Source organism: Columba livia, chromosome 11, assembly GCF_036013475.1.
Source record: "Columba livia isolate bColLiv1 breed racing homer chromosome 11, bColLiv1.pat.W.v2, whole genome shotgun sequence".
In the NCBI taxonomy this organism is placed as follows: Eukaryota; Metazoa; Chordata; class Aves; order Columbiformes; family Columbidae; genus Columba; species Columba livia.
Genome location: NC_088612.1, coordinates 4,275,989 through 4,303,149, shown reverse-complemented (window position 1 = coordinate 4,303,149; position 27,161 = coordinate 4,275,989). Strand labels below are relative to the sequence as shown.

The following is a 27,161-nucleotide window of genomic DNA, read 5'->3' as shown; positions in this document are numbered from 1 at the left end:
GTTAACATCCCAAGTTGATGTATTTGGTCTGACGAGCAGTAAAAGCTCTGTTGCAATGTTGCCTTCAATGGACATTAGTCTTATACTAAGTCACCTGTTTTCATGGAACTTTCAGGGCAGTCTCTGAGCAACAGGTACCCAGATTTGATTTGGAAGGAAATTCGATTTGATCGTGTAAGGAAATTCCGTAATCGAATTCGATTGTGGAAGGAAATGACACTCTATCAAAAGATGCAACTACAGTTGCGCACATACTGAACATGATTGCAAAATTGTGGTCAAGAATTTCCTTAGGAAACTTGGTTAAACAGGAGTTGTTACCCTATATAAACTCGTCTTTGGTATAACACTGTCAGAGACAGTTTACCCACTACTACAACATTGCTAAAAAATAAAAATAAGACTGAAAAGCAACTTTTAAGCTGTGACACATATCCACATGAGTTGTATGCCAGATTCTTCTTCCACTTTTTCAATGAAAAGGTCATCTAATATGAGTCAGCAATATTTTCTATTTCTACAGTACCTGATATTTATACTCTTTAATATCATTCGATTCCTGGTCCAGATCCAACCGATAACCTGTTTACCAAACCAGAACAATTTTAGACACAAACTAGTGTTTTATAAAAATGGGTAACTGATACGTAAATTTGATAGAAACCAATTACTAAACATGTCTCAGTATTATGCTTATGCCACTAAGTAGCATTATAAAATACACAATGGAAAAAAAGAAAATATGCTGATTTTCCAATCATATTGACATATCTGTTGGGAAGTTCTCAACATTATTTCTTTCTCTGCCTAGGAATTTGATGACATTCATGTTACAATTTTGCATAAAGAAGAAGATACTGGGCTTGGATTCAGCCTGGCAGGGGGCATTGATCTAGAAAACAAAGTGATAACAGTAAGTAGCAGCTTTCTTAAAAATACTCAAAAGGCAACTATTCTATCTAAAAACCTATAGCTTATTGCGTTTCTACTACAGAGATAGGTTTTGGCATAATCAAAGTAGACAGCTGTACTGAGAGTCAGAAGAATCATGGTCTTAATGGGTGAAAACAGGATCCTTGTGCACAGAGCTGCCCTCTCCAGGTGATTGGGCAGTGGTGTCCCCCAACAGCTCTGCAAGAACAACATGTAGCCCTCATCAGAAAGTAACCAACACCTTATTCACATGCTTCTAGAAGACCATGCAGGATGGTCAGGAGGAATGAGGTGAGCGTGTAGACATATAAGACACCTGGAGCTAGAGACCAGCTTCGTGCCTTCTTCCTCCCACTAGCAGAGCAGCAAGGGGTCAGGAGGCAGCATGGGGAAGGTACGTACCATGGGCAGCAAGGCCTTGGCTATCTGATACTGGGGCGAAGGAGATTGCTGAGCTGCTTGAGAAGGGCTGTGCCCAGGAGAACTTCTCTGTACAAATTTATTCAGCCCTCAGTCCTGAAACACACTAGAAGCAACGTGCTCCTGGCAAAGAATGGAAAATGCACGTGGTAAGGTGTATTAACTAAGTGATCTATTTATTTGTCCTTTTTTCTCTCTTTTCTTGTGTGTGTGTGTGCTGACTGGGCTCTTCAATAGGTTCACAAAGTGTTTCCCAATGGGCTAGCATCTCAGGAAGGAACTATTCAGAAAGGTGATGAAGTACTATCCATTAATGGAAAGTCCCTGAAAGGTGCGACTCACAACGATGCCTCAGCAATCATGCGACAGGCTCGACAACCAAGACAAGCTGTTGTTGTCACCAGAAAAGCTAAGGATGGAGAAAAAAATCACAGTGTTTTGATTGACTCCAGTACATCTTCAGTAGCAAGTGATGCCTCACGAGAGTCTGGTAAGTTCAGTGGTGTTACCTTGCAGCCCCCACTTGTTAAGTGTTTACTCATCTCCTGAAAGCCTGGGCATTCATAAAGGAGCTCAGCGTTGGTTGTGTAAATCTGAGAACCATGATTAAAGACAGCACAGTTAATAAAACATTCCTGAGGCAGACGTTTGGAATAACTTTGTTGGAAAGGGAAAGACTTAACGGATTTCTAAAATAAAGGAACCCTCTGAAAAACACATGTGATCCTCTGTATAAATGTCTGTAGACATACAAGGTTTATTATTGTAATAACCCGTCTAATTGAAGATATAATGACAACTCAGTGGACAGTGATTCTTTATTCTAATATTATTAGATACTAGTTTACCAGACTTTTTCTCTGTGAAAGAGAATTTCTGTTTGAACAAACAATGTGCTATTGTTTGACATAGCAGATGGCTACATATGAAACACAGCAAGGTCAGATTTTTACAGAACCTGTCACATTCTGAAAATATTTCTGTGCTTTTTTTGTTTTCCTAAAGCATAATCTAGAGATCTGTAGCTCTATTTTCATACTGCAAATAAACATTAGCAGCTTTGTAGTCGATAATGATTTCATAACTAACATAAAGACAAATATGTTTACCTTAAATTCTGTTCATTGAACAGATTTTTCTAATTCTAGTAAATGTCACCGGCTTTCATTTTTATATTTCCTCTTTGCCATGAATTCAAACTCAACTCTTTCTCCCCAGCTTCCCAGAGGGCTTTATAATAACAAAATGAGGAATTAAAAATTATAGTTTTCTCTTTCATTTGGCAGCTTATGCTGCCTTTACAAGCAAAATGGAAGTTCATTTTTTGTAACAGATGTTTTAGCTTTCCAGACTGTGTGGTGCCCATCTGCTAACTTTCCATTTGTTTCCAGCAAATGAAGATACAATCTACACTGTAACCCTAGAGAAAACACCTGCTGGTTTAGGATTCAGTCTGGAAGGAGGGAAGGGCTCTGTTCACGGAGATAAACCCATCATCATCAACAGAATATTTAAAGGTAAACACACATAAATGCATACAAAGCAGGTTCTTGGCTGATGCAAACTTGTGCAGTTCATAACTGACTGCTGGCTTATACAAAGAAAAGAATATTTTTTGTAAATGTAGCATTACCCTGTGCAGTGCCAGTAATTTGTTGTTTGCTGAGCCCAGGTGGTTTATACCAAACATGCTGGTGATCCTTAAGAAGTGAAGGATCTGTTAAAGACTCCTCCGCACAATGAATTAAAGGAAATCCTTTTTCTTTCTCCAGGGACTGCATTAGAACAGAGCAGCCCTGTTCAGCCTGGTGATGAGATATTACAAGTGCACACAACTGTCATGCAAGGACTCACTCGTTTCGAAGCGTGGAATATAATCAAGGCATTACCTGATGGGCCCATCACAGCTGTCATCAAGAGGAAGAATCCAAGCTCTGTTACCATCACATCATCTAAAACTTTGTAAGAGGAGGGATTAGACTACTGCCCATATTACAAATAAAAAAAAAAAAAAAAAAGGATATTATTAATTGCAGCCATTTGGCTAGCACAGCAAGATACCCAGAAGACACATATGAAAAGTATGCATGATCTTACTGCCAGTTACAGAGCAAGCGGTCTGGGATAAAATCAGATGTGCACGAAACGTGCATGGTTCTTATTTCAACATTCAGAAACAGATGTTCCAAAGTGTAGAATTATAAAAGAATGACTATTAATGATAGACTGGTTGTAATAAAATATGTGACAACTATAGCATTCTCCTATCTTAAGCTATTAACAGATATCAGAAGCACATTCTGTGCTAAGTTTTCAGTCCTACTGTACAAGCCTTCCTTCATGCCTTACCTTCCCAGGAGTAAGCGATGTGTCTAAAAGCCTGAATGCTACAGCAAAGGAAAAGCTTTAGACAAGGTAGAAAGGACAGAGAAAGGTAGATACAGCTTTGTGTGTCAAAAGGACAACCTGTCCTGAAAAACTCCAGCTTTTCTATTCAAACCACACAACAGTCAGAACCTGAATAGGGAAACTTTGTAGGAGCAGCTGACAGAAGCATCTCAGCTCCTGCAGGGAAACACGAGGGCAGGGGGAAGGAGTGGCCCATGGTATTGCAAGGGTGAGGCAGGATGCTGAAGATAATATAGCAGAAGTTTTTCTAACTTTCCTCTAGCCAAAGGTCTCAGAGGACTGCAGCAGGAGAGTAATAAGGTCATTTAAAACCAACTCTTACCTTCTCACCACATGCATTTTTTGAAATGTCCTTTTGTTATTTTTGTAAGGAAAAGTACCACTGAGAGCATATAGGAATTAAAAGTTCTGAATCCAAATATTTATTCTGCAAACACTAAATAACCTGGAGATAAATCCATGCTTCAGATGCTGCTATCGGCATTTTGTCAGTGCTCTCTAAGCAATGTGTGGATTTCTACCAGCAGCAGCAAGTGTATCTATGGCAAGATGGTCTTGTGGATCTATTTGGTCTTCTCTGCCCTATTTCACTGAAGGGAGAGATGCAACATCAGGATGGAAGTGACTCACTAGCTGAAAGCCAGAAGGCTGCACTGGTTATTGTCCTTGGCCATTCACCTTCTCAGAGCCTGGAATTGCTGCATCCTTCTTCGAATACTTAATTTCACCAGACCATAAACTGCAGGAGTTCAGAAGCTGTTTTCCGTGCACTTACCACAATGTCACAGAAACAGCAATTGAGAGAAAGGGAAGCAGGACAGACAGCAGAAGGTATTAACTGGATACCGGCACAGAACTTGTTCTGGCCTTTCCTCACAAGTTAATTCTATGTTAATCCTGGAAAGAATATTCTTGACAGATCACCTACCTCCACAGTTCTAAACCCCTTCCCAGCTGAGTTGTTTTTTCCACAAATCAACAAAATCATCCTCAAAACAAAATTTCTACAGATTGGGTAGGAACCAGGACAGGAAAAATGTATGAGAGGGAATCTTTTTGTACATTTAACTGGTACCTACCTAAAATTCTCTGAATATTTCTCTTTTCTTTTTGGTAGAATTTCTTGTATTTAACATCTGCTGAAGGTGTCCTCACCTGAAACAGCTCTTTAATGTCATCAATTTAAGAACTGACATAGAACCACCAAGACAGGCTTGCTCTCACTTTTTCCCAGAGGGGCTCTCCTCACTTCACTTGCAAAGTATTTCAGTTTTTGCATGCTTCTGCATTTTCTGGCATCTGCATCAAAACACACCGGGTGGCAGGCGGCGAGTTTCACTGGGGAGTCCTCCAAAATCTTACAAGATGATCTTTGCCAAGACATTTCCATCTCCAGTTTTGGAGGGCAGAAGGCTGAACATTAAGAACTCTTAAGTCTTTCTGGATAGACCATGTTGAAATTTAGAAAAGGGATCCTTAAGTTATCCCAAAGAGGAGCCTCACCTAACACCTTTATTGCTCGGAGTAATAAAGAAGAAAAGGCCCCATTGTCTGTAAAAGGTTTACTTGCAGGAATAACAAGTGGTGACCTGAGCTCTGCACCTTGAACTTTTTGCAAATTAAGCAAATAATAGTCTTGCAAAGAAGCGTCGAGATATTGAACTTCGTGCCTAACAACTTCGGTACGTTTAGACAAATATATGTATGAGTCTCCGTAATATCAGGGTCCAAACATCTCCTCAGTGAATTTATTACTCTTCTTAAGTACAGAAAGCAGCAATCTATATTGGAAACAAGAATGAATCAAGAGCAAAGAAGTTGGGAGGGTGAGTGCTCTCACCAAAACACCTTTATCCCCAGTTAGAAGGGAGTGTGAACTGGAGTGAAGGCTTTTCCCTCTCTTGTTGCCTTGAATTCAGAGAGATCCTGGAGGTCCAAGTGGCTCTTTTATTTCCTTTCTGGCAAAGCAGGTGCATGAGGAACCATTTCAAATGATAATCCAGGAAAAACAGCAGAATGTAGCAGAAAAATATTTATTTCATCACACACATACAAATTTTAAAATCTTTGTACACAAAGGAGACTAGATTAAAAATCAATTCCTTGAAAAATTTATTCCATAGAGTGGGATTGACAGTGGCAAACTGTGTGCAGGTCCATGCCTTATACTAAATATAAAATACAGGGACAGAAAGCAGAGCATATTAACCTTGTCAAATAATCAAGGTACAGAATTAAAATCACAACCTGCATTTAAAATCCTAATTCAGCAATTAGTTTTCCTTTTGTAATTATACGTACTCTATAGTAACGTCTGATATTCCTGCAGTAACCAGCACCGTAAGTATTTTCTAAAACTGCACACAAAATCAGAAGCCAATTTCCCAAGATAATGCTATGAGGCAAACAGGTCTTAGAGAAAAAGCATGTCCTTAGGGTCTGTCAAGTCAAGACTAAGCTACAGAACAGATTATTTACCCGTTTAAAACTCTCACCACAAGAGAGTGAAAAAGGTTCAAAAATGCAGGTAAGAATGGTCAAGTGCAGTTTTTAAAAAGGCAGGTAAAGTGCTTAATACTCTTTATTTATTGCTAATGTGTCAGTGCAGTTTGTTTCATGACATGAATATCACAGGTTTTGGAACAGAGGGAAGAAAGGAAGAATGTTTGTTTGCCAACCCACAGACATATGAATTGATTTGCATTGCTAGACCTTGATTCAGGAAAAAAGCACTTAAGGCGTATTTACCTTTAGTACTGAAGTCTGCTGGAAAAAAGCAGTAGGATCTTCCACACAATCCAATTTGCTCTGGCTTTTACCATTTGCTGTCTTGGACCCACTGAAGCATCTTAGCAGCTCCACGAGTGGAAGCAGCACAAGAGCTACCTCTTCTTTTGGGGAAGGAACATTATTCCACAGGAGACTGCGGGGAGCTTCAGAGATGAAACAGGGCTGACCTGCACTCAGCTGATGCTGTAGTGCTAAGTGGGTTTTAGCAATGCTCCTCCTTGCACACACTGACAAAGCATGGCCCAGAACAATGTCATTTGTGTATCTTCTCCCCACAGACAGCCACCAGAGCTGTCTCCAGGATTTTTCCAGCCTCCAGTCTGATATTTTGCTAAAGCAAATGAAGGATATCGTATTGGAAAAGAAAACAGTGCTTTGTATAGGGACAGGTAGGAAATGCTGGTTTAAAAATGTACTTCATTCAAGCCATTGCTTCCTCTCCACCTTTCAAAAGTATCTTTGCTGGCAGTAAAGTCCCATAAGGTCCACTTCCTATTTCTACCCTCAAGCTGACATTTTTTCCTACCCTCAGCTACTGGTGTCAGCAATTGGTCTTGTCACACTTTTAATGACTTAACAGCTTTAGTCAGGTTGCTGTAAAACGCAGTTATGGTAGTTGGAATGAAGGATTCCACCACCGACTGGGGAAGATAGCCACCAACATCTGACTGAAAGAAACCGAGGAGTTGAGTCCTGTCTGGCTCCCTGCAAAGACAATGCAAATGATTTTATAGCCAGTGGTTTAAAAGCATTAAGAATTTTACGATTACTTTTATATTTATTGTCCAATGATAAATATTTCTAAGTACTTTTTTTAAAAACAAACAACAAACAAGAGACATAAATTCCAAATTTAAAGAAATGTGGTTATCCCCACAAGTCAAATTACAGTTAAACTAAACCCTAATTAGGTACATGATTCTGTTTGTGAATTATGGCAATGTAATAAACAACTAGATACTCATTTACCAAAAATTAAGACCATATTTGTATGTTCTGGTGAATCTCTTAAGAGGTCAGCAAGAATCCTACCATGATGATAGTTCCTGTAACATTAAAAGACTTTACTCTAGGAAATGAAGAGAGACTAATTCATTGCACAAAAGCAAGAGAACAAAAAGGGCACTCAAGTCATAATGATTATCAGCCAAAGGAAGACTGAAAGATGTTATTGCCAAGAGGCTACATGTGGCCATACACACACAAACACACTGCGCAATGGATAAGAAGGGCTTTAGAACACATGACATCAAAAAGATCACTTCTTACCCTGGTAGAGGTATACAGAAACAACCACAGGCATAATTAAAACCTCTCACGATATTTGGCCGAGGAAGACACAGTGGGTGTTCCACATTGGTGCCTATACAGAAAAGCATTCAAGAAGAACATCATTTTCATAGGAGATGGAAAAAAAGCCCTTGGTACTCAAAGCACCAGCTGAGAAGAGAAAACATTTAAGAAGAATGGCAGTATAACCTTTTAAATGTGGGGCTGTGCCATACCAGCGGTCAGAAAAGACCGTTAAAAGGAACCACTCTGGTCACGGAACAGAGAAATCAAAGAAGTGTTAAATTTAGAAGCAACTGCTACTGAGCTCTGAACTAAGTATCGAGACACTTGGAGGGGGCTTCACTGAACCCATGTTGTGTGAGGGCACTGCTTTTCTTGAGAGGTCACTCAAGTTACTTCCAATTAATTCATGTCACAAAGGTATATGCTGCTTGACTGCTGACAAGCTGCACTCTAGCGAGTATATAAATTCCTGGCAAGGTATTCCTGAACAGGATGGGAAAATGAGACAGCTGAAACAAGACCAACAACCACTAAACAGCATATTACTTTTTAATTTTTTATTTATTTCTGGTGTCTGATGATTATCGCTTAACATAACGCGAACATGTTGAGAGCACAATCATTCTTACCAGCAGATAGCACCGTCCCGTCTTCGTACCGCTTTATGGATACCACATCTACAAATTCTCTTGGTGAAATAGCCCCCATCAAAGCTGAAGAGGTTGTGGTTCTGCATATAGAGACATTCTGGAAATCACAGAGTAGTATCAGTTGATGCTTTCAAAAGTACAGCAGGAAAAAAAAATCTCTGTACTTTCAGGTACATCTTAAAACTGTATCAAGGAGTTCTATTCACCCTTTGTTGAACAAAATGCAAACCAGCACAGTCAAAATACACTACAGTATGTTGATGAAGGACAGTTTAACAGAGAAAAACAACATCATGTGTTGTTCACAGGTTATTTAAGGATAGATACCACAAGGGATACTGAAAAGCAAATCTGGCACATCTACCCTCATAGAAGAGTCAAAATGAATCTCATTGCTAGGAAGCTAACAAAGGTAACTTCTTTGTATCATATCACAACTTGATAACCAGATTTGTTACACTGCAGGAAGCTTAACACTACCATCCCCTTCTGTGGGGGCTCTGTGGTGACACACTTCCCAAAACAGAGGTTTCTACCACACTGCTAAGTGCTGGCAGGTTTGATAAATTCTGTGAATTTCAAGTGGCAGGTTGCAGCATTCCTAAAGTTCAAGTTTATAATAAATACTAAATAACTGTAAGGTTCTGCCCCCAAAATCATCTTCTCAGGACTTGAGCAAACACTCCCAGGACTGGTTGTGTTTGCACCCTGGCTGCTTCTAAGCATCTCCATCTACTTCAGATTTGGGGATCTAAATCAAATGCCCTTTTATGGTTCTGACACACTTAAAACAAAAAGCAAACAGACACAGAAATTTGACTGTATAACCACAGCAGCAGCAACTACTGCTCATACATAGCTCTTTTCACATGCAATGCACCAAGTGCAGCGTCTTCATTTTAATGACAGAGACACTGAGATGAAGTGCTAGGTCCCAGGGTCAGTCAGTCTGTTAAAGGCAGAGAGCGACAGGAGCATCGTGTGCTGCCATGGTGAAATTCAGGGCCTGAAGTAACACCTGATGACCTGACCGCTTCACTGCCCAGCTCAGTCTATGTATTCTCTAAACCTCCTGTTCTCTCACAAATAGATTGTTAAAAATAATAATGCTTAGCTTGATTTGTGGTATTAGCAACAACATAGTACGGGAATCTTTAATGTTATGCATTTGCATATTTTAAGTGTGCAGTATTTAGCCAAGAATGTATTAGTACTTCTTACAGAGAGATAAACCACTGATAAGAGAATGTATACAATTTACGGAAAAGAAAAAAAAGATGCTTGATCCCAGCACTGTCAGACTGATCCAGACAGAGGCTATACAACTCCTTGAGATCTCTGTATTATTATTATTACTCAATACCTCCCTCTACATAGCATATAAGCCATTTCATGAGGCACTACAACCGGGAAGTCAGCGCAGAGCCCAGTATTTCCGAACACAATGCTGCATCGATTGCACCGGAGCAGTTTTTAAAGGAACTTACATCGTTGACGGCTTCGATAAGCTCAAAATCCTTCACGGTTTTGTCCCACTTGGTCCTGAGCCCGCCGACCTCCGGCTTGATGCAGTCCCAGACGCGCTGGGTGCTGGCGGGCACGATCCCCTCGCCCCGGTACCTGCGGCGGGACGATACGAAACCAAACCCGCTGGTCCGCCCCGCCTGGGTCCGACACCCCGCGGCAGGACGGCGGGGACCTATCTCCCACCCAGGCATCTGGGGCAGCTCGGAGGGAGCCGGGAGTACTCACAAGTTGCCAGCGAACTCCTCGGAGGGTCTCCAAGAAATCGAAACCTCGCTCTGCGGGACGGGAAGCTTTCAGCCGCCGGACCCGGACAGCCCCCCACCCCGAACCAGCAGTCCCCGCCCGCTTACAGTGCTCCGGCTGCCCCGCCAGCCGTCGGGGTCCCGCCGGTATCGCCACACCTTCTCCACCGCCGCCTCGGCGAGCCCCGCGTAGTCCATGGCCGGGCAGGGCGGAGCCGCCGCCGGGCTGGCGGCTATGAGACCTCCGGCTCGCACCGCCCCCGTGGGACGACGGCGGCGCCGCCTCCTCACCTGAGGGGCCGCGGCTCCAGCCGGCCCGGCCCGGGAACCGCGGCGGAGGGGAGAGGGCGGCGGAGCTGGGGGCGGCCAACCCCAGCAGCCCGGAGCCGCGGGTGGCGTGGTCTGGCTCCCCCGGACAGCCCCCCCTCCGGAAAAGAGCCGCCGGAGAACGGGCGGCTGCGAGGAAACGGGACAGCTCGGTTCCGGCTAAAGCCAACAGTTCTTTTATCCCGGTGTAATTCAAATGACAGGAAAAATAAAACAATCTTCAGCATCTAAAGAAGGTGTAAAATTGCAGATGTGTGAAAAGCAGGATAAAATTAAATTAGGAGTAATGAATCAAGTTGTTTTAAAGGCCATGGAAAGAAAGATGTCCACAGTGAAGCTGTGCTAAGGAGTCTCACCAGCAAATTAATAGAAGATCCATTATTTCACACAAAAGGCTGGCATGCATTGCTACAGTCAAATAACTCCATTGCCCATGCAGTACACCCTGAAGAAACTCACTATTCTCTGTAATTAACTCATTGCTGATTTGTTCCAGCTCTACTATATTCAAACTAGCCATGTTGTCATCAATCACACTGTAAATAGCAACTCTATTTGTAGGAAACTGATTACCTGCTGAATTTATTCAGTGGAAACATCTTCAGCTGTGACCATGTCAAAGAAAGGCTCTATTAACATATTTTTGTACTGGTTTAATTAAAGTGCCCCAAGTACATAGCTTTTGATTTTCCACTATGTGGAGGTTTGGTTTTTAACAGCATAATAGTAAGTAAAAAAATTGCAATAATTTTCTCTTATAAATTATTCAACGTATCTGTTGTGATAGCAAAGCAAGGTACAGTTAACAGTAAGCTACAAGGCTATTTTATGCTTTTCCCACTGCAAGTGGCTGCATACACTGTTGCTGCAAAGACTATGTTGTAGTTTTTCTGATAGACCTCGAACAGCAAGTACAACAAGTGCATGTATACTTGTTCAAAACACAAAGACGCTGGGGCACTTTCTCAGACATTTGAACATACCAGTTCATTAGGCTCAGACATATTTAGATCAACACTGTTTTTTGGTTTATTTTTGGTGAGTTTTGTCCCAGGTTTTGGATACTTTTCCTTGCTATGAATGACCTGAATATACTGGTCGTTGCTGCTGTTCTGCGGATCACTGCTGGATTCAATGGAAATGGAATCAGATTCTGTTAGAGATTGCTCCAGCTTTTGCTTTGATTTTGGTTTCACACGTGGCTCGGCATAGTTCAGGTGCACTTTTTTGTAAGCATATGGAGGCCTGTCCAGATCCAGCTCAAAACCATCATCCCAGGATTTGTAATGCACTCTGGCTAGATCTTTGCTCATAAGAATGTGGCCATCAGCACGTTCCCCAATGTAAAATCGTGGTGCTGGGCGAAGATCAGACAGTGAGCGAGGGCGATGGGATCTGTTAATGAATTCTCTCTCAAGTTCCTCTTCATCCTCCTCATCTTCACTGGGATGAGGGGAATACATCTGGTGTGGAGTTCGAACCACATATCTTCTGACATTGCGTGGATACAACTCAATAATGTCTCCCGATTCATCTTTTCTGAAGTGCCTTTGGAGTCGGGAGGTAGAACGGAGTGATTTTTTGTGGGACTCATTTTCATTAACAACAAAGTATCTGGTAGTGTATGGTCTACGTCCCACAAAAACAGGAGCCCCTGCCCCAAGAGTATCCGGATTTACCTGCCGAATGCCCTTTCTAAAGAGAGGCTCAGAATGAACATCTTCAGTGTGCTTCTTGAAAGTCACTGGTGTGTAGGGCTTTGTTTTACAGAGCTCACTTGCACTCCCATGCACAACGCTTGGGTATCTTTAGGAAGAACAAAAAAAAATGAACAAACTATTGAAATACAAACTTATCTGTCTAATGTAATTAAAATGTATCAAAAATTATTGCTCTGGAAGTAAAACACTAGATTTTTTTAAATGGGTGGAGCTTACAGAATCTCCATTGTTCCAAATTTTTAGAACCAGTTTGAGAAACATACCCTAGAAATCAGGACATATATTTGCTTTTCCCTGTAAAAATGCAGAAGACAATTGATCTCTCAAGTTATGTTCCCATGCTGTTTTCTTTTTATTCTGAGAACTGTTGATCACTTGGAAAAAAAACCCAACAGGTAGCTTAAAGCATTAGCCTGCAGATGTCCAAATCTGGTTGTCCTACAACTAGACCTGCACAGACATTCTGCACAGAGTTCCTTCACTCTTACTGGGTTTGTCTTGTTCATGGAAACAGTATCCTGCACAAACCCTTCCAGTTATATGCCTGAGGGGAAACAGTATTTATCTTTGCTTGAGGAGTGTGCAAACTCTGATAACTACTCTGAATAGTACTCATGAATGAATCTGCTTTTAAAAATTCACAGAATCACAGAATGTCAGGGGTTGGAAGGGCCCTGGAAAGCTCATCCAGTGCAATCCCCCCATGGAGCAGGAACACCCAGATGAGGTTACACAGGAAGGTGTCCAGGCGGGTTGGAATGTCTGCAGAGGAGACTCCACAACCTCCCTGGGCAGCCTGGGCCAGGCTCTGCCACCCTCACCCCAAACAAGTTTCTTCTCAAATTTAAGTGGAACCTTTTGTGTTCCAGTTTGTACCCATTACCCCTTGTCCTATCATTGGTTGTCCTATCATCAGCTGTTTTACTACTCAGGCAGTCTGAATACACTGCTATTTTGTAAATAAACACAGGTATGTCATGGAGCTGATGGAAGAAATGCCATTTCAAAACCAAAGCAGTCTTACCTGTTTGTGATATGGTTGTTCCTTGGTTTCTGTACACTTGATACTGAGGGAGCTGGTGTTAAGGAGATTGAAGTTGCGGGAGTTGTGTTGACAGGTCTTGCAACATCAGTTGAAGGCACAGTTTGGGGCACAGACTGGGAAATGGTTTGTATTCTGGTGCCTTTGCTCACAGGAGATTCAAAATTTAAGACACTGCCATTCTTTCGGGGAGTTGAGGTCCGAACAGAAGACTCCTGGCTGATAATATCAGTTTCTTGCTCAGGTCTCTTGTCATTCCCATCCAGATTTTGGATTCTGGCTAGAAAACAGAAATTATTACAAGAACTATCCAGGCCTCTAAATTTAGAAACTGCTGTGTAAATGCAGTGGCTCAAATCCACCCTTCATTCAGGAGAGGCAGTGCTGACAGAACCCCACTGTGTTCAGAGAAGAGAAGCTGGTGTCACATAGGGAGACGTGGTGAAAAAGGGGTGCATCAGCGCTCTAGGGTATATGGCAGACATAATATTGAGGAAAAAAGAAAAAACACTGGACATTACACTGTAGGATTCCAAAGCAGGCAACAAGCCAATGATTCTCTTCAAGAGCCTCATTTTAGTTCGCAATGGACACCACTTCCAATATGAAGGTGGCCAGATTCAGCAAATTGGCTCCAGTGACGGCGCTGGTCACAGCCAAAAGTTGAATTTCATTTTGTAACAAAGGAAATCCAACTAGGACCCATACCCCTCTGCCCTTACTAGTTACTCCTGGTCACCATATTGTTATACATCAGGTATTTCACCATTTAAGTGTCCACTGGAGAGCTACAAAGTGATTGCAGTAGCATTAAGACCTGGCCACAAAGCTACTGAGTCATGGCTTCTCTTTGGCTTCACAAATTTTTACTTGTTCCTTTCACTGGGAGGTACCAGAAGGATGGCATCCTTTTTGGGGTTCCTCACCGCTAAAATCTGAGAAGCAGAAGGTGCAGGTTCAAATTCCCTTAGACACAGTAGACAAGTCTAAAATATTTTCATTGCTGATGAAATATTCAGCCTGCTCAGGTCAAACAGTAGGGGCCATTCCCTTCTTTCTCTTCGGATTCCTAGCCTCTACATTTTACACAAGGTCTGTCAGGATTTGAATCATCAGAGATGCCTCCCAGGTTCTGCCCTGTTGGTGGTAAAAGCAGGAAAATACTCAGTCCAAATTTCCCAGCAGACTTTGGGTATAAACTACACACGCAAATTAGGTAAAGCTGAGCTTAAAACCCATCTAATCTAAAAGGAGGACTCTACAGCAAGTACAGTCTTTACAATTTAGTTGAATTTCTCTGTGTGTATGAGAAATCAAAACGGGTTGCATCCAAACACTGTCTCAATAGTGTTATTTCTAAAGGTCACCAACTTACCTACTGCCATCTGAACCACCTTTTTCTTATCTTCAGTTCTTTCCTAAAATACATTCGAAACAATGAGAAGCAGTAAATAATTATGGATTAGAAAGTAAATCTACTGCTGTGGATCGGTTTTACATTGTGAAACACTGAAAGTGACTTTATAGATTTATTAATAACTAGAGCTTTACTGAAGAATCAAAGAATTGCATGTAAAAGTGCTTTGTGCTGTACTTACCGTTTGGATCTTCATCCTCAGTTGATTGTTGGTGAATTTTAATGATCTTGCAATACTTTGTAGGTAATAGATTAGCATGCTAGAAGTGAAAGAGGTGATTACGAGTCACTTCAAACAGCCTTGGGAGTTTTCTCTTTGGGGGTTTATAGGTCATCAAAATGATGTACAGGTTCAGTTGCTGCTTTGTAGCATTTCCTTTATACCGTGATAATGGATCACAACCTTCTTTCAAGCAAACGTACATGAAAGAAAGAAATAAGACTGAAAACAGATTTAACAGCAGTTCTAATTGTGCCTGTGTATTTTGCAGGTCTTTTCATTATGCATGTAACCCTGAGTGCATTTCTAGCTTTTGTTGTTGTTGGTTTTGTTTTGTTGTTGCTGAAAATAAAAAAATTGATAAATATTTTCTCATCTTTTTTTTTTATGAGTCCGAAGTTATGGAACAGAGATACCAGAATTACAGCTGAGCTCGCACACTCATACCAATGTAATTTTGTTGACTGACTGGAATAACACCTTGTTTACACTGGCACAACTGAGGTCAGATCTGGCCTGACAACATGGATTACACTGGCTTTCAGATGAGGTAAAGTCTTATGTAATAGCTAGACTCTGTACCACAAACATTTACATATATGCTCAGCCATTGGGTTGAAGGAATCAAGAGATCTACTTAAATTTGTAAATACGTTCATATTTATATGGCTGGGACCTTAGAGGAAAAAGTTACAAATAGGAAGTATTGCTGCTTCGGTCCTTTTGATTTGTCTACAAGCCCACTGGTGGGATGAAGTGCGTTCATCTGTAGTTTACAGGGAAAAAGAATCACACAAAAATACCTGCAAGACAAATGATGCTTCATAGAAACAAAGTGAGTTTCAAAGAGGTCAAAGTAAATATTAATTCCCAGCTGTGAACAATTATTTGGACACTACAGTAATAAAGGACTTTCACTGGACAGTCTGCAGCAAGTTCTATTACATTAACACTTGAGAGCAGACCTTCATAATTGATTTATCTTGTCAGAAATCAAGATGACTCAGTAGGTTCTTTAAATGACAGACCGAGCCCTGTTCACAGTCAAACTGAACTAATGACCGTGAGGAAATGGAAAATTAATTTCTGAAGAGGTCTTGAGAGGGAAGAAGGATCTTAAAAGTTCCTGGAATCAGCAGCACTGCAAGCCTTGACACCATATAGTGAACTTGCTCTAACACTATCCCAGAACAAGAACTGTCTTTTGAAAATGTGGTGATAGTCTTTTTAACATACTCTCATTCCTGTCTGATCCATATACCATGTATTTTTTTCAGATGTGTTTATTACAATAACACAGTGTTTCTCAGTGTCAGCATTTGAGTCTCCAGGGATAAGGCCACTATTGCTACAATCAATTTAAACTGCCTGTGAAAACCACAGTACTTACAATAAAAGTAGTAGTGCAGGGAGGACAACCACAGGACTGCTGATGTAAGTAATCACTGTGTTGAACCATGCAGGAAAATCATGTTGAATTGTTTCAGAAACGATATCATATATTTTTTCTTGTCCACTACAAGAGGGGGAAAAAAATACAAGAAATTATTAAAAGAAAACAAAACCACCCCCCCAAAAGTGCTACCCACCTCCCTCCCCATCCCCTTTTGTCCCCCCAATTAAGTAAAATTAAGTTGTAAGAGATCCTAGGCACATCAGTTTGCTAAGCACTGTTGCACTGAATAAACGAAGAGTTTCATCCCAATCTTATAAACATAAAATAACTGAACCATGTGCATTAAGCAAAATGTTGAGCCTCATTCAGAATGTTGACATATTCGCCTATTTATATCTTAAACTGGAAAACACTGGCAGCAGAAAAAAAACTGTCTTGTCTATCAACTTTTTTTTTTAATTGGTAATTTTAGTATTATTGAACCTGATCAATTTGTTCTAAGAGGGTGAAATAAAATCTTTGCAATTTTCATTAGTCCATTATAACTCACCTGAAGGGACCACAGCTTGAAGATGGCTTATATCGGGCAATAGCAAAAATTGTTGGTAACATGCATAAGAACAACATGAACAGCAACATGGCCAAGTAGAAATTATTGGATCTGCAAGAAGGTGTAGATGTGTTTCAGATTATACTAATCAGAGAGAAAAACAGAGGCAACATAAAAAGGTGCAAGTCTATATCTACCTTACAAGTTCAAGATCTACATTTCTGAAAGATCAAAATCATTCTGCTATGATTAGGAAGTCTGAACAGAGCCAGTTTGAACAGCCTCTTAATGATCAAAATCCTATTTGCGCTGCTTTTCAGATACTGCTGCTGGCAGAGAGTGGTTCATAGCACCCTTCTATAATATCAAACCTGATCTTCCTGCCTGGTTTTGTTGGGGGAGAAAAAGAACAGTGGCAGAAGTTGATTAATCTTCAAAACATGTTAGAAACAACCGATTCTTAAGAATCAAAGGTGTTCTAAATTATTTCAATTTTGAGTAAACAATTAAGATATGAACTGTGATAGAAGAAATATGGGGACATCTGTTGTGCAACACAACAGGAAAAATTGGATACTTCATAGCTTTCAAAGAAAGAAACATCAAGAAATAGGACTTGCAACAGTTAAGACATGCAGATTATTGTGTTCAATCATCTGTATGGGAATAAAGCATTTATGTTAGGCCATAGTAATATTCCCTGACATTTTTCAGTTCTTGCATACCTTTAACTACCTCACTTTACAAACCCTTCTGTTTCTCAGTAACTATCTTTTTTCCACAGACCTTTGCTATCAGTATTACTGTCAAATTTGATCATCAATTTTATGAGCTAGAACCTCCTGTAATTTTGTTCCTATGCACAAAAGACATTTCCATTGTCTGCATTTGATTTGTTCTTTATCTTTTGTTCTTATTTTCACTAACCGAGATGCTCTGAAAACCTGCTGATGTGGGACATTACATGTTAACACCGCCCAGCTCCTCAGGTACATGAGTCCAATCAACTTGAGAACATTGAATGCTGGCAAGCAAGGTGAAAAAAAAGCTCCCATCCTGGAAACATAATATCATGTCAGTGCTCAGTGTTGCCAGAAGCAATTTTAATAGCAGAACATATGAAAAACAACCAAAAAAATCAGTTAAACAACAGCTCACTATCAACAGATAATCTCATGATAATAAAGTATAAAAGCTTGCGTTACCAATATGCTACTTGAAAAGGTTTCACTGGAAATCATCAGATTAACTTAGTAATCAGCCAACAAAGGACAAGAAAAATCACTTATGGACTACATACCAGATCATTCCTTGGTTGTAGACCAAATGCAAGACATTCTCTGCAATTTTGAATTCTCCATATTCTGGCTACAAGAAACACAGCATAGGATGAATAACTTGTCTTATTTATTTTTTTTTTTTTTTCCATATAATTAATTAGAAGCATTTGAATCAGTTTGCAGACAGCACAGAGTGGGAACACAGTAAAACCTGCTCTGCAGCAGGGGATTCAATAAACTAATTTATCTCTAGTTTACTTCATGTCTTTAGTTAAGGACAAAGAACAGTCCTTCAGCCTTTCATGCCAACAGCTCCTTGCTAACCACTATAATCTTCTTAAAGATCTTTATGCTTTTTGTTTATTGTTTCTTGGACCACTATCTACATTATGGATAAGTTACACACCTACAGAAAAGATGAAATATGGGGAGTAATTCTATGCCCTCTGTCTCATCTTTCACTCTGGGACTGCTCCATGATCTCATTTTGGGAAAGACAAAGAGTTTTGCACCGCGGCCATGGGAGGAGGCTTGAGAAAGACATCCAGTTGCAGCAATTTAAACTCAGACTGAGCTGTACATTTATGCATGCATGCTACCAAGAAATTATTTCTCTGTTGAAAGGCTTTAAGGATGTTCAGTACTAAGGAAGGGAGCCTACCCATCTTTAGGATTTCAGTTTGATAAAATAAAGTCTGTACTTACAAACTTGCTTTCTAGATCCCAGCACCAGCAATCACTTAAATATCGGACACACAGTCCACGAAAAAAATCAATCAGCAGGATGCTTGCGACTGTGAAAATCATGTCGATAATTGAAAGCTTTAGCATCTCCTGAAATACATATTGTTCACACATACTGAGTTGTTCTGGACTGCGTATGGCTCTTTTGCATTTGCACCTGTATTTTGGCTCAAGCTTAGTATTCTCATAAAATAGGATTTGAATATATAAATTATTCCCTGTTAAGCTTTTCATGTTTGACTTTTCCCTTATTGTCTTTGTTCTAGCACAGAGAACAAATATAAGCTTCCATTGTGCCTTCTATTGTTTGCAGCAATAAAACTCCGGTCATGATGGCTTCAGGCTTTCTTTTTAATGACTGTTCTGAATATTTATCTAGATAAACCAAAGTGGATTGGTTTTGCTATTGTACCCAATCCTTTATCATATTGACCGTTGTAAACATACTTGCTAAGTGTTTTACAGTGAGAAATGCTTCTTATTCATGCAAAACCAAAACCCAGTGGCAGTAGGATCATCACTCCATAAAAGAAACCTTTTTAGTGCTTAGAAATGAATGGAGTTATCCTGTATTTAATTGGGCTTTAAAAATGTACAATTAAATAGAAAAGATTAAATTCACTAGCCTGTTCTGGAAGAAAAACCGAACAATCAAAATAACCCCTGAACACTGATTCTAAAAATTTGCTGGTGCAATAGGAGGGTTACAAATGAGAACAGGAGGCAGGCTAATAAGCCTAGGAGGAGTCTTTTGCTCCAGACGATCAAACAAGGCCTTTAATATTGCTTCCTCTGGAACAAGGAGCTGAGAGCAAGGCAGAAGCCCATGGGCATCATTCTTAATCTAGTGGCCTGGACAGGAGTGCAACACTGACAGAGACTAAAATACATTTGCATTAAATAGCATCTTTTGAATTTTGTGTTAACATTTCTCTCTGTATGTGTTGCTGCTGCTAGTCACTCAAAGTAAAGGCCACAAATAACGACAGCTTCACATGTAGGAAAGCAACAAATGTCATGTTAAGTCCACAGATTTTCTGCAACCTAACTGTGGGAACATGCATACATGGTGCTGCCACCCAGCTGGCTCCATTCTTATGAGCTGACAGGATTTTGAAACCTTTTGTTGCTGTCCTCTTTCTCTCTAAGGAAGTGAAAAACATTTGATTCTCTGGTGATTTAGTAAAGCAGAAAGAACAGGGATTTCAGAGATATTGTACAAATGACCAAGAGCACAATCATGTTTGGCTCGGGTCTGCATCTCCATCTATCCAGGCTGCAAACCGAATCTGCACAGGGTTCATGTTACTGCTTATGCATTTTTACGGTTGCGTATCTTTGTATGAGTTTAATAGGATGTATCCTCTTAAAATAGGATCTGTATCACACATCTGCAGAGATCTGCCTATGCAGAGTTGAAGACAGAGGCCAAAGACTGGCAAAAGAACATCTGTGCAACACTGAACACATTGTAGATACAGAACAAAAAAACAAAGTTTGTATCTGTGGACACATGACTTTGCATAGTCTTTACCCTTTCTACACAATCCTTAGCTAAATCCTGGAATTTATACAAAGAAAAGCTCTAAAATCGAACATAGTACAACATTATTTATTTTTTGTCAAATATGGATTAGGAATAAGTTGATGACATAATAAAACAGTTACGTACTTGACCAACATATGTCTCCCAGCACTGATCCTGTGGGTTCTGGGTGACGGAGGAAACGGTTTTGTTAACCAGTGAGGCAGAGACTGTTGAGCCTTGACCATGACTCTCTTCCAATGGCACCATGCTGTTTCTTTTAATTTGTACATCAGGAATAGTTGTAGATAAATTGTAATATTTAGAAAAATTTTTAGTTGCCAAGAAGTTGGTTGAATTACTTGCATCGTTGTTAATGTCAGAGTCCTGAAATAATATATATCCCAAAAGCTACTTTTTCAACTGTTCATAAATGCAGATGCCTGTCCCTTCTAAAACACACACACATACAGGCATTTCTTCATGTATTTTCAAGCAGCAATTAGGTGACTGTTAAGGAGCTGTCAATGTACAAATACAAATGAAACCTGTAAGGACAGCACTGATAGCTGAATTTAGGAAATACTTGGCACAAAGTGATGACTTTTTTGTTTTTAGTCATTAAGCAATGCACAGAAATTATCCTAAAAACCTGCAAGCAGTTGTGAACAAACACTACAAACTAAACTTCACGATCCTATCAAACTGTAATACGTTTTCATCAGTTCCAAACAAGTTTTCATCTGACTTCATATGTATCACAATAAATAAAAATCTCTATAAATTCTACTAGCTTTACACATCAGAAAACAAGTTAAACTTACAGTGACACTCATACTGTCTACTTTATCCAGGAGAGCAATGATTAAACTGTAGAGGTTTCCAAGGTATAGGACAAGAACCCTAAAAACAGCAAGAATAAGATATGGGTTATTGGCATTGTCATTCCATTGGCTTCTCATTCATTCTCTGTCTTGGCTGGACCAAAACATATGACCAGAACACACCTCTCCTCTTCCTCCCTTTCTCCCCCCATGTATTCTATGCTGATTAATGCCCATACCTAGCAAGCTGGAAGCGAAGAGTTGTCCTTGGGTGATACATCTCCAGAGCTGCCACAAGTTCAAAAGCAGATGGTGCAATCATTGTAATCAGTGACACAACCACACTTACCTGAAAAACAGAAAGACGCTGCATTTTTGTAGCTTTTCATGTAGATCTGTGGAACCTTGAGTGCTGACTGAAATATTGCTGATGTACATGCATTCATGTCTGCTTTTCTTGGAGGAGATGCTTTGAAAAGTTGTTATTGACATTGGTAATAACAATAGTTGTGATCCAAAATTAGAGGTCTGGAATACCACACTCAGGAATCTTTACTCCAGACATTGTAGCTTTAAAGTTATTACTTTATTAATTAAGATAAAAACTTAAAATATAGGAAATATGAAACCAGCAGAAAGACAGAGTACCTCATTTTTTTCCCAAAGAGTCAGTTCTTTTTTGGTGCGCTCTAACCTTTGGGATCGATCCACAACAAAGTATATGATGTAAATACTACCAGCAAGTGAAAGAAGCACAAGGATGTTTGCAATAATTCTTAAGCTTATAGTCACTGCCCTGGAAAACAAAAAGGTTGTTTTATGGCACCAGGGGTCTCTTCTACTATCTCTCATACTTCTAAAAAAGAAGTATGAGAGAAGCAGATTAGCATTGCTATCTGCATTGAAACAGTACTTTGAAATGTATCTCTGGTCTTATATACATACAAGTTTTTGCTTTTCTTCTTTTCCTGCTCTTCCAATATAGCTTCCTTGAAAGAAACACAGCATTAACATTTTAATAGTGTTCAGCAAAAATAACATGCATATCTTTCACAGAAAATATGAAGTATACTAAGAAAAAAGGTTTACAATCTGGAAGTGTAACTGGTTAAATACCTCTTTGTCCTGCATACCTTTTTAGAGTGATAAGTGAGCTTACATAGCAAAGGAAATTTCTGAGAAACAAATACATAGTAATCAAATACTTGTGTGCTTTCATTCATGCACGTTCAACAGGCTACAACCAGAGGTTTACACTCCAGATTGTTTTGCAGAATGTGCCTATAGAATCCATGTGTCAGTAATACAATACAGAACTGTCAGGTGTTATCCTCCGTCATTGAAATAACTAAATATTATAGCTTATTAATTTATCCTTGACACAATTTGAAGAAATTTGTTACAATGACTTAATGAGAATACACCAAATTTGGGAAATAAATTACTTTTGATGAAAACAACATCTGTTCTTAAATTCTAAATGGAAAACATCTGTATTTAAAGCAATTTTCTAATACTGAGAGACCTGTAAGATGTCACTGGACCATTTGTTACGAAGAGATGAAATAAACGAGCATTTTCACATTGTTAACGTGATTTTGATTCTGTTACTCAATGAAATTGCATCAGAAGGAAATTTGTTTCTAGTTGTCTACTTTCTTGTCCCACATACAGTGTCATTAAATAAAACTCTTGAAGAACACAATGGCCTCGCTGGGACAGAATGACAGTGCCAGCAAGTATGATGTCACTGCAATCCCAGCCCTCCCCTAGGCAAACAAATCTGTAAATGAATACTAGAAAACAACAGGAAATGCTAAGGAATGAGAAAAAAAGATATGTATATATATACAATTTACAGATGAACAAACAAATCAACTCTAAATAATTTGAAGGTCAGTTTATCACCCTAATGCTATTAACTATGGCAGCAGCTTTGCTCTCTGCAGCTTCGGGGTTTCCTATTAAATAGTCCCAAGCGCAGAACAGTCTCCAACAGAAAGTGTAATTTTCATCAGAGGCACTTGCTAAACTCATTCTTGAGTTCTTTGCCATTCTGTAAAAAAAAAAAACAAACAAACAAGTATTCAATTGTAGTTAATGTGTGAAGATCAATATGAAGGAAATCACTGGTCTGGTTCATAGTTTTCAGCTGTCTACATCTTTAGAATTACCAAATGTTTGCAGCAATTATGGTCATTGTTGGCAACTTTATGAAGGAAAAATAAAACTGGGTGAGGCTCCGAGCATGAACTTCACTTTTGCTCTGTTGCAGAAGTGACTCACTGCAGAAGGGCATTTTGATATTTACACTATTTATAGCTGAAAAATAAAGCAAATAAATCTCGCTGGAACTGTGGACTTAAACATTTTACAGCCTCTGGGTAGGATCGAGCTGGAGGATACTATCTCTAAGATCACTATTACTGTGATTACAAGCTAGTTTGGCAAAACTTGTTATCGTGCACAAGATCTGTTTGTTTTCTGTATTGCTTTCACCCTCAGAATGAACGTCATTGTCAAATAGAAACTCAGTGCCATTTTACAGACCTTGGGAAACAGAAAAAAACCCCTACTTACTCATCTCAGATAGGCAAGATGGCAGAATATGACAAAGTGTAAGAAATGAAATTAATAGCTTATGAAAGAAAGGGCGTCCAAAAGGACAACGTTAAAAGGGGAACTGTAAGAAGATAAGCTAAGAGTCAGTGAGCTAAGTCAGAGGAAGAGCTAATCATCTTCAGAAACTGCAAGTGAATAGATTATTGTCAAACATATCAGTGACCCTTTCACAAACCAGGAGGTAGAATGAAAATAAAAAGCGGAGGTTCAGCTTCAAATCAGAGAGTTATTACAGGAAGTGCTAAAAATAGAGTGACCTTGCCCCTCTCCAAGAATTGCACATTCCTGGATTTATGGTCAGCTCTAGTAGTCTTGCTCTCTCTGTTGAGTAACTCCTACTCCTGACCCTTGAATGAGATGCCATGTGCTGGCTAAAAAACCACAAACATTACATCTAGGATGGAATTTTTATATTTGTCTTTCAATAGATGAGAATAATAACATTGAAAGCATTATACTTAAAATATAAATTTTTGTTGTAGCAATACTTATAACCGGAAGAGAGGAAAACAGAAAGGACTTCCATGGGTGTTGAACTTTACACTATACAAACACAAAGATCATTGTCTGTTCTGCCCTCCTTTTATAGACTGTGAAACTGAGGAGAGAACAAAGTCAAATGATAACAAGATGAAGAGGCAAGCTATAATTAAACTCAGTCTGCCTCCCTGGTGTTAGCAGACTTGAAGAGATTAACAGAGAACTATGCAGGATTAATAGAGGAAATTAGATAAATACACCATTACTGATTGCCTGAACACTCAAGCTCATAAACAACAACGGAGAGCCTTACTTTTTTAAGAGAATGATAAAGCTGTAAGCAAACACTGCCATTCCAACAAGGAAGTAGGCAAGAGGCAGCCGATATCCAGCTTTCCCAATCTTTCTGTCACGACCGTAGTAGCCATAAAACAACACGGAGTACTGGAGGTAGCCCTGCAGAGACCAGAGCCCGTAAGTAAGAGCAGTAACTAATGGTTACAAGAGAACAGCGATAGCAAAACAATAAAGAGCGGTTTTAGCCTTGCCCCAAGTGACCAGATGGTGTCCAGGTCTTGAGCAGATTCAATATGCTCCTTGGGAATGGTCTTGCTGACGGTGCTGCCGAACGGGGCTCCGGCCAGGAGCTGGGAAAGAGAGAGAAGGTCTAAGGAGCTGCCCGACCCCATCTGCCCTGGGGCTGCTGGGCAGAACCACCGAGAGCTGCCACACAGAGGATGCTCTCTGGAGATCTTTAGACTCTTACATCTGGGCAGGAACAACCCCAGGTTCCAGTATAGGTTGGGGAATGACCTATTAGAGAGCAGCGTAGGGGAAAGGGACCTGGGGGTCCTGGTGGACGGCAGGATGACCATGAGCCAGCACTGGGCCCTTGTGACCAGGAAGGCCAATGGTACCTGGGGTGGATTAGAAGGGGGGTGGTCAGTAAGTTGAGAGAGGTTCTCCTGCCCCTCTACTCTGCCCTGGTGAGACCACACCTGGAATATTGTGTCCAGTTCTGGGCCGCTCAGTTCCAGCAGGACAGGGAACTGCTGGAGAGAGTCCAGAGCAGGGCAACCAAGATGATTAAGGGAGTGAAGCATCTCCTGTATGAGGAAAGGCAGAGGGAGCTGGGGCTCTTTAGTTTGGAGAAGAGGAGATTGAGGGGTGACCTCATTAATGTTTACAAATATATAAAGGGTGAGTGTCAGGAGGATGGAGCCAGGCTCTTCTCAGTGACAATCAACAGTAGGACAAGGGGTAATGGGTTCAAACTGGAACACAAAAGGTTCCACTTAAATTTGAGAAGAAACTTCTTCATGGTGAGGGTGGCAGAGCCTGGCCCAGGCTGCCCAGGGAGGTTGTGGATTCTCCTTCTCTGCAGACATCAAACCCGCCTGGACACCTTCCTGTGTAACCTCATCTGGGTGTTCCTGCTCCATGGGGGGATTGCACTGGATGAGCTTTCCAGGTCCCTTCCAACCCCTGACATTCTGTGATTCTGTGAACACCTTTTTAATTTCAGGTTTTTTTTTGTTTGTTTGTTTTAGGGATATTTACTTTTTTAGTTTAGCCAATGAGAAGAAAAATCAGATATTCCCATGTTTTTTGATAACATTACCGAAGCACAGGTTAGGGGAAGCAAAATGTTATTTATGAATAATTTAACAAAGTTAACAAATAGACTTACTTGCCTGCAAGAAATAAACAAAGTTGTGGCTGTTCAGAACTTCTAGAAAATTATTTCTAATGGACAATGATTCAGAGCCCAGAGAGGGATTTTCTGCCTGTAAATGACACTTAGAGGACTAGAGCATACTCAACACCAACTACAGCTTTTAGGATTTGGTTCTCCATTTTCGTAATTGGATACAAACATATTCTGTAAAAGCATCAGCACTATGTGGGCAAAATATAATCTCTAACACTAATAGCAAAAATCTCTTATCCTCTGGCAGAAAAAACCTCTTAATAGTGGAATTTATTTTAAATAATTCATTTTAAATTGTACATTTGAAATTGATGTATGCCTTTAAGTGTGGCATCTGTTTAATTCAGAGAGGAAAGTGCAACAGTAAACATTTTTCTGTCACTATTAACAACATATTCTTACCTCTGGTAAGACTACAAATGCTCCTGTCATTATGGTAAGTACGATATTGATTCCAAATAGCCATCTCAAGAAGATGAAGTAAGAGGCAACTCCAGACCCAAAATGACCTTAAACCACAGAAAATAGTTATCTGAGCTACGCAGTCTATTAAAGCTCACGTCATTTATTCATGAAGTATTATTTGAACAATAAAACAGAAGAAAACCACTTCTTATTCACGCAGGGCATACAGCAAAGTCGACAAAATATTAACATGTCGTTGAGAAAAACATAATTCCAACACAGACTCTGTTGAGGAAGTCTGATGATTACCAGCAGCATTTACACAAGAAGCTGCTGTGCTGGGCAACATGATGCATCTGCTTTTCTTTACCACCGAAGCACAGATGTACAACCTCGCTGCTGATGTCATGTTAAGGGCAGCTTTAATTCCATTCAAAGACTCAAAGGCTGGTGATGCAGGTTTCAACCACGTTTAACAGCCCTAGGCTGATGTAGGGATGTCAGCCCAAGGATGTTGTCCTGTGGGCTGTAATAAACTGTAATGAAATCTTGCTGTATTTTCAGAACCACGATGGCACAAATTTGACTTTTGAAAAGTTACCTGCCACTAGGACCAGAGATGAGAACCGT

General features: G+C 40.1%; 3 protein-coding genes across 12 annotated transcripts in view; 1 reads left to right on the top strand and 2 right to left on the bottom strand.

Moving 5' to 3' along the window:
- Positions 1–3,607, top strand: part of IL16 (interleukin 16) — a 44,245-nt gene extending 40,638 nt beyond the window's left edge. For all 10 annotated transcript variants that reach the window (XM_065076496.1, XM_065076497.1, XM_065076495.1 and 7 more), the window contains 4 exons: positions 812–913; positions 1,591–1,843; positions 2,745–2,870; positions 3,126–3,607. In XM_065076496.1, the coding sequence (XP_064932568.1) occupies positions 812–913; positions 1,591–1,843; positions 2,745–2,870; positions 3,126–3,319 (675 nt within the window). In that variant the 3' untranslated portion in view covers positions 3,320–3,607. The remainder of the gene's footprint in view (positions 1–811; positions 914–1,590; positions 1,844–2,744; positions 2,871–3,125) is intronic.
- Positions 3,608–5,779: 2,172 nt separating this feature from the next.
- On the bottom strand, positions 5,780–10,644 carry STARD5 (StAR related lipid transfer domain containing 5). The gene is made up of 6 exons (XM_065076505.1): positions 10,376–10,644; positions 10,251–10,300; positions 9,986–10,118; positions 8,478–8,595; positions 7,822–7,915; positions 5,780–7,257 (listed from the first exon to the last, which is right to left on the bottom strand). Exons 1-6 carry the CDS (start codon positions 10,463–10,465, stop codon positions 7,110–7,112), a joined length of 633 nt encoding a protein of 210 aa, XP_064932577.1. The 5' UTR covers positions 10,466–10,644; the 3' UTR covers positions 5,780–7,109.
- A 588-nt stretch (positions 10,645–11,232) lies between these two features.
- TMC3 (transmembrane channel like 3) overlaps positions 11,233–27,161 on the bottom strand; it is a 31,553-nt gene continuing 15,624 nt past the window's right edge. Inside the window, exons 5-22 of the mRNA XM_005513898.3 lie at positions 26,529–26,635; positions 24,964–25,062; positions 24,729–24,871; positions 23,222–23,369; positions 22,259–22,302; positions 21,962–22,109; positions 21,553–21,662; positions 21,314–21,392; positions 20,637–20,876; positions 18,926–19,054; positions 18,241–18,308; positions 17,868–17,996; positions 16,941–17,051; positions 16,385–16,510; positions 14,956–15,034; positions 14,733–14,775; positions 13,340–13,637; positions 11,233–12,400 (exon numbers count right to left, since the gene is read on the bottom strand). Of these exons, the coding sequence (XP_005513955.2) occupies positions 11,560–12,400; positions 13,340–13,637; positions 14,733–14,775; positions 14,956–15,034; positions 16,385–16,510; positions 16,941–17,051; positions 17,868–17,996; positions 18,241–18,308; positions 18,926–19,054; positions 20,637–20,876; positions 21,314–21,392; positions 21,553–21,662; positions 21,962–22,109; positions 22,259–22,302; positions 23,222–23,369; positions 24,729–24,871; positions 24,964–25,062; positions 26,529–26,635 (2,942 nt within the window). The 3' untranslated portion in view covers positions 11,233–11,559. The remainder of the gene's footprint in view (positions 12,401–13,339; positions 13,638–14,732; positions 14,776–14,955; positions 15,035–16,384; positions 16,511–16,940; positions 17,052–17,867; positions 17,997–18,240; positions 18,309–18,925; positions 19,055–20,636; positions 20,877–21,313; positions 21,393–21,552; positions 21,663–21,961; positions 22,110–22,258; positions 22,303–23,221; positions 23,370–24,728; positions 24,872–24,963; positions 25,063–26,528; positions 26,636–27,161) is intronic.

What these genes read in the sequence shown, in the direction of transcription:
- STARD5 (XM_065076505.1), bottom strand. Translation starts at nt 10,465, where the DNA reads ATGGACTACGCGGGGCTCGCCGAGGCGGCGGTGGAGAAGGTGTGGCGA. An exon ending in GGCGGGGCAGCCGGAGCACT is followed by an intron (nt 10,301 to 10,375) that starts GTAAGCGGGCGG and finishes CCCGTCCCGCAG; the next exon opens with AGCGAGGTTTCGATTTCTTG. An exon ending in TTCTGTATACCTCTACCAGG is followed by an intron (nt 7,258 to 7,821) that starts GTAAGAAGTGAT and finishes TTGTCTTTGCAG; the next exon opens with GGAGCCAGACAGGACTCAAC.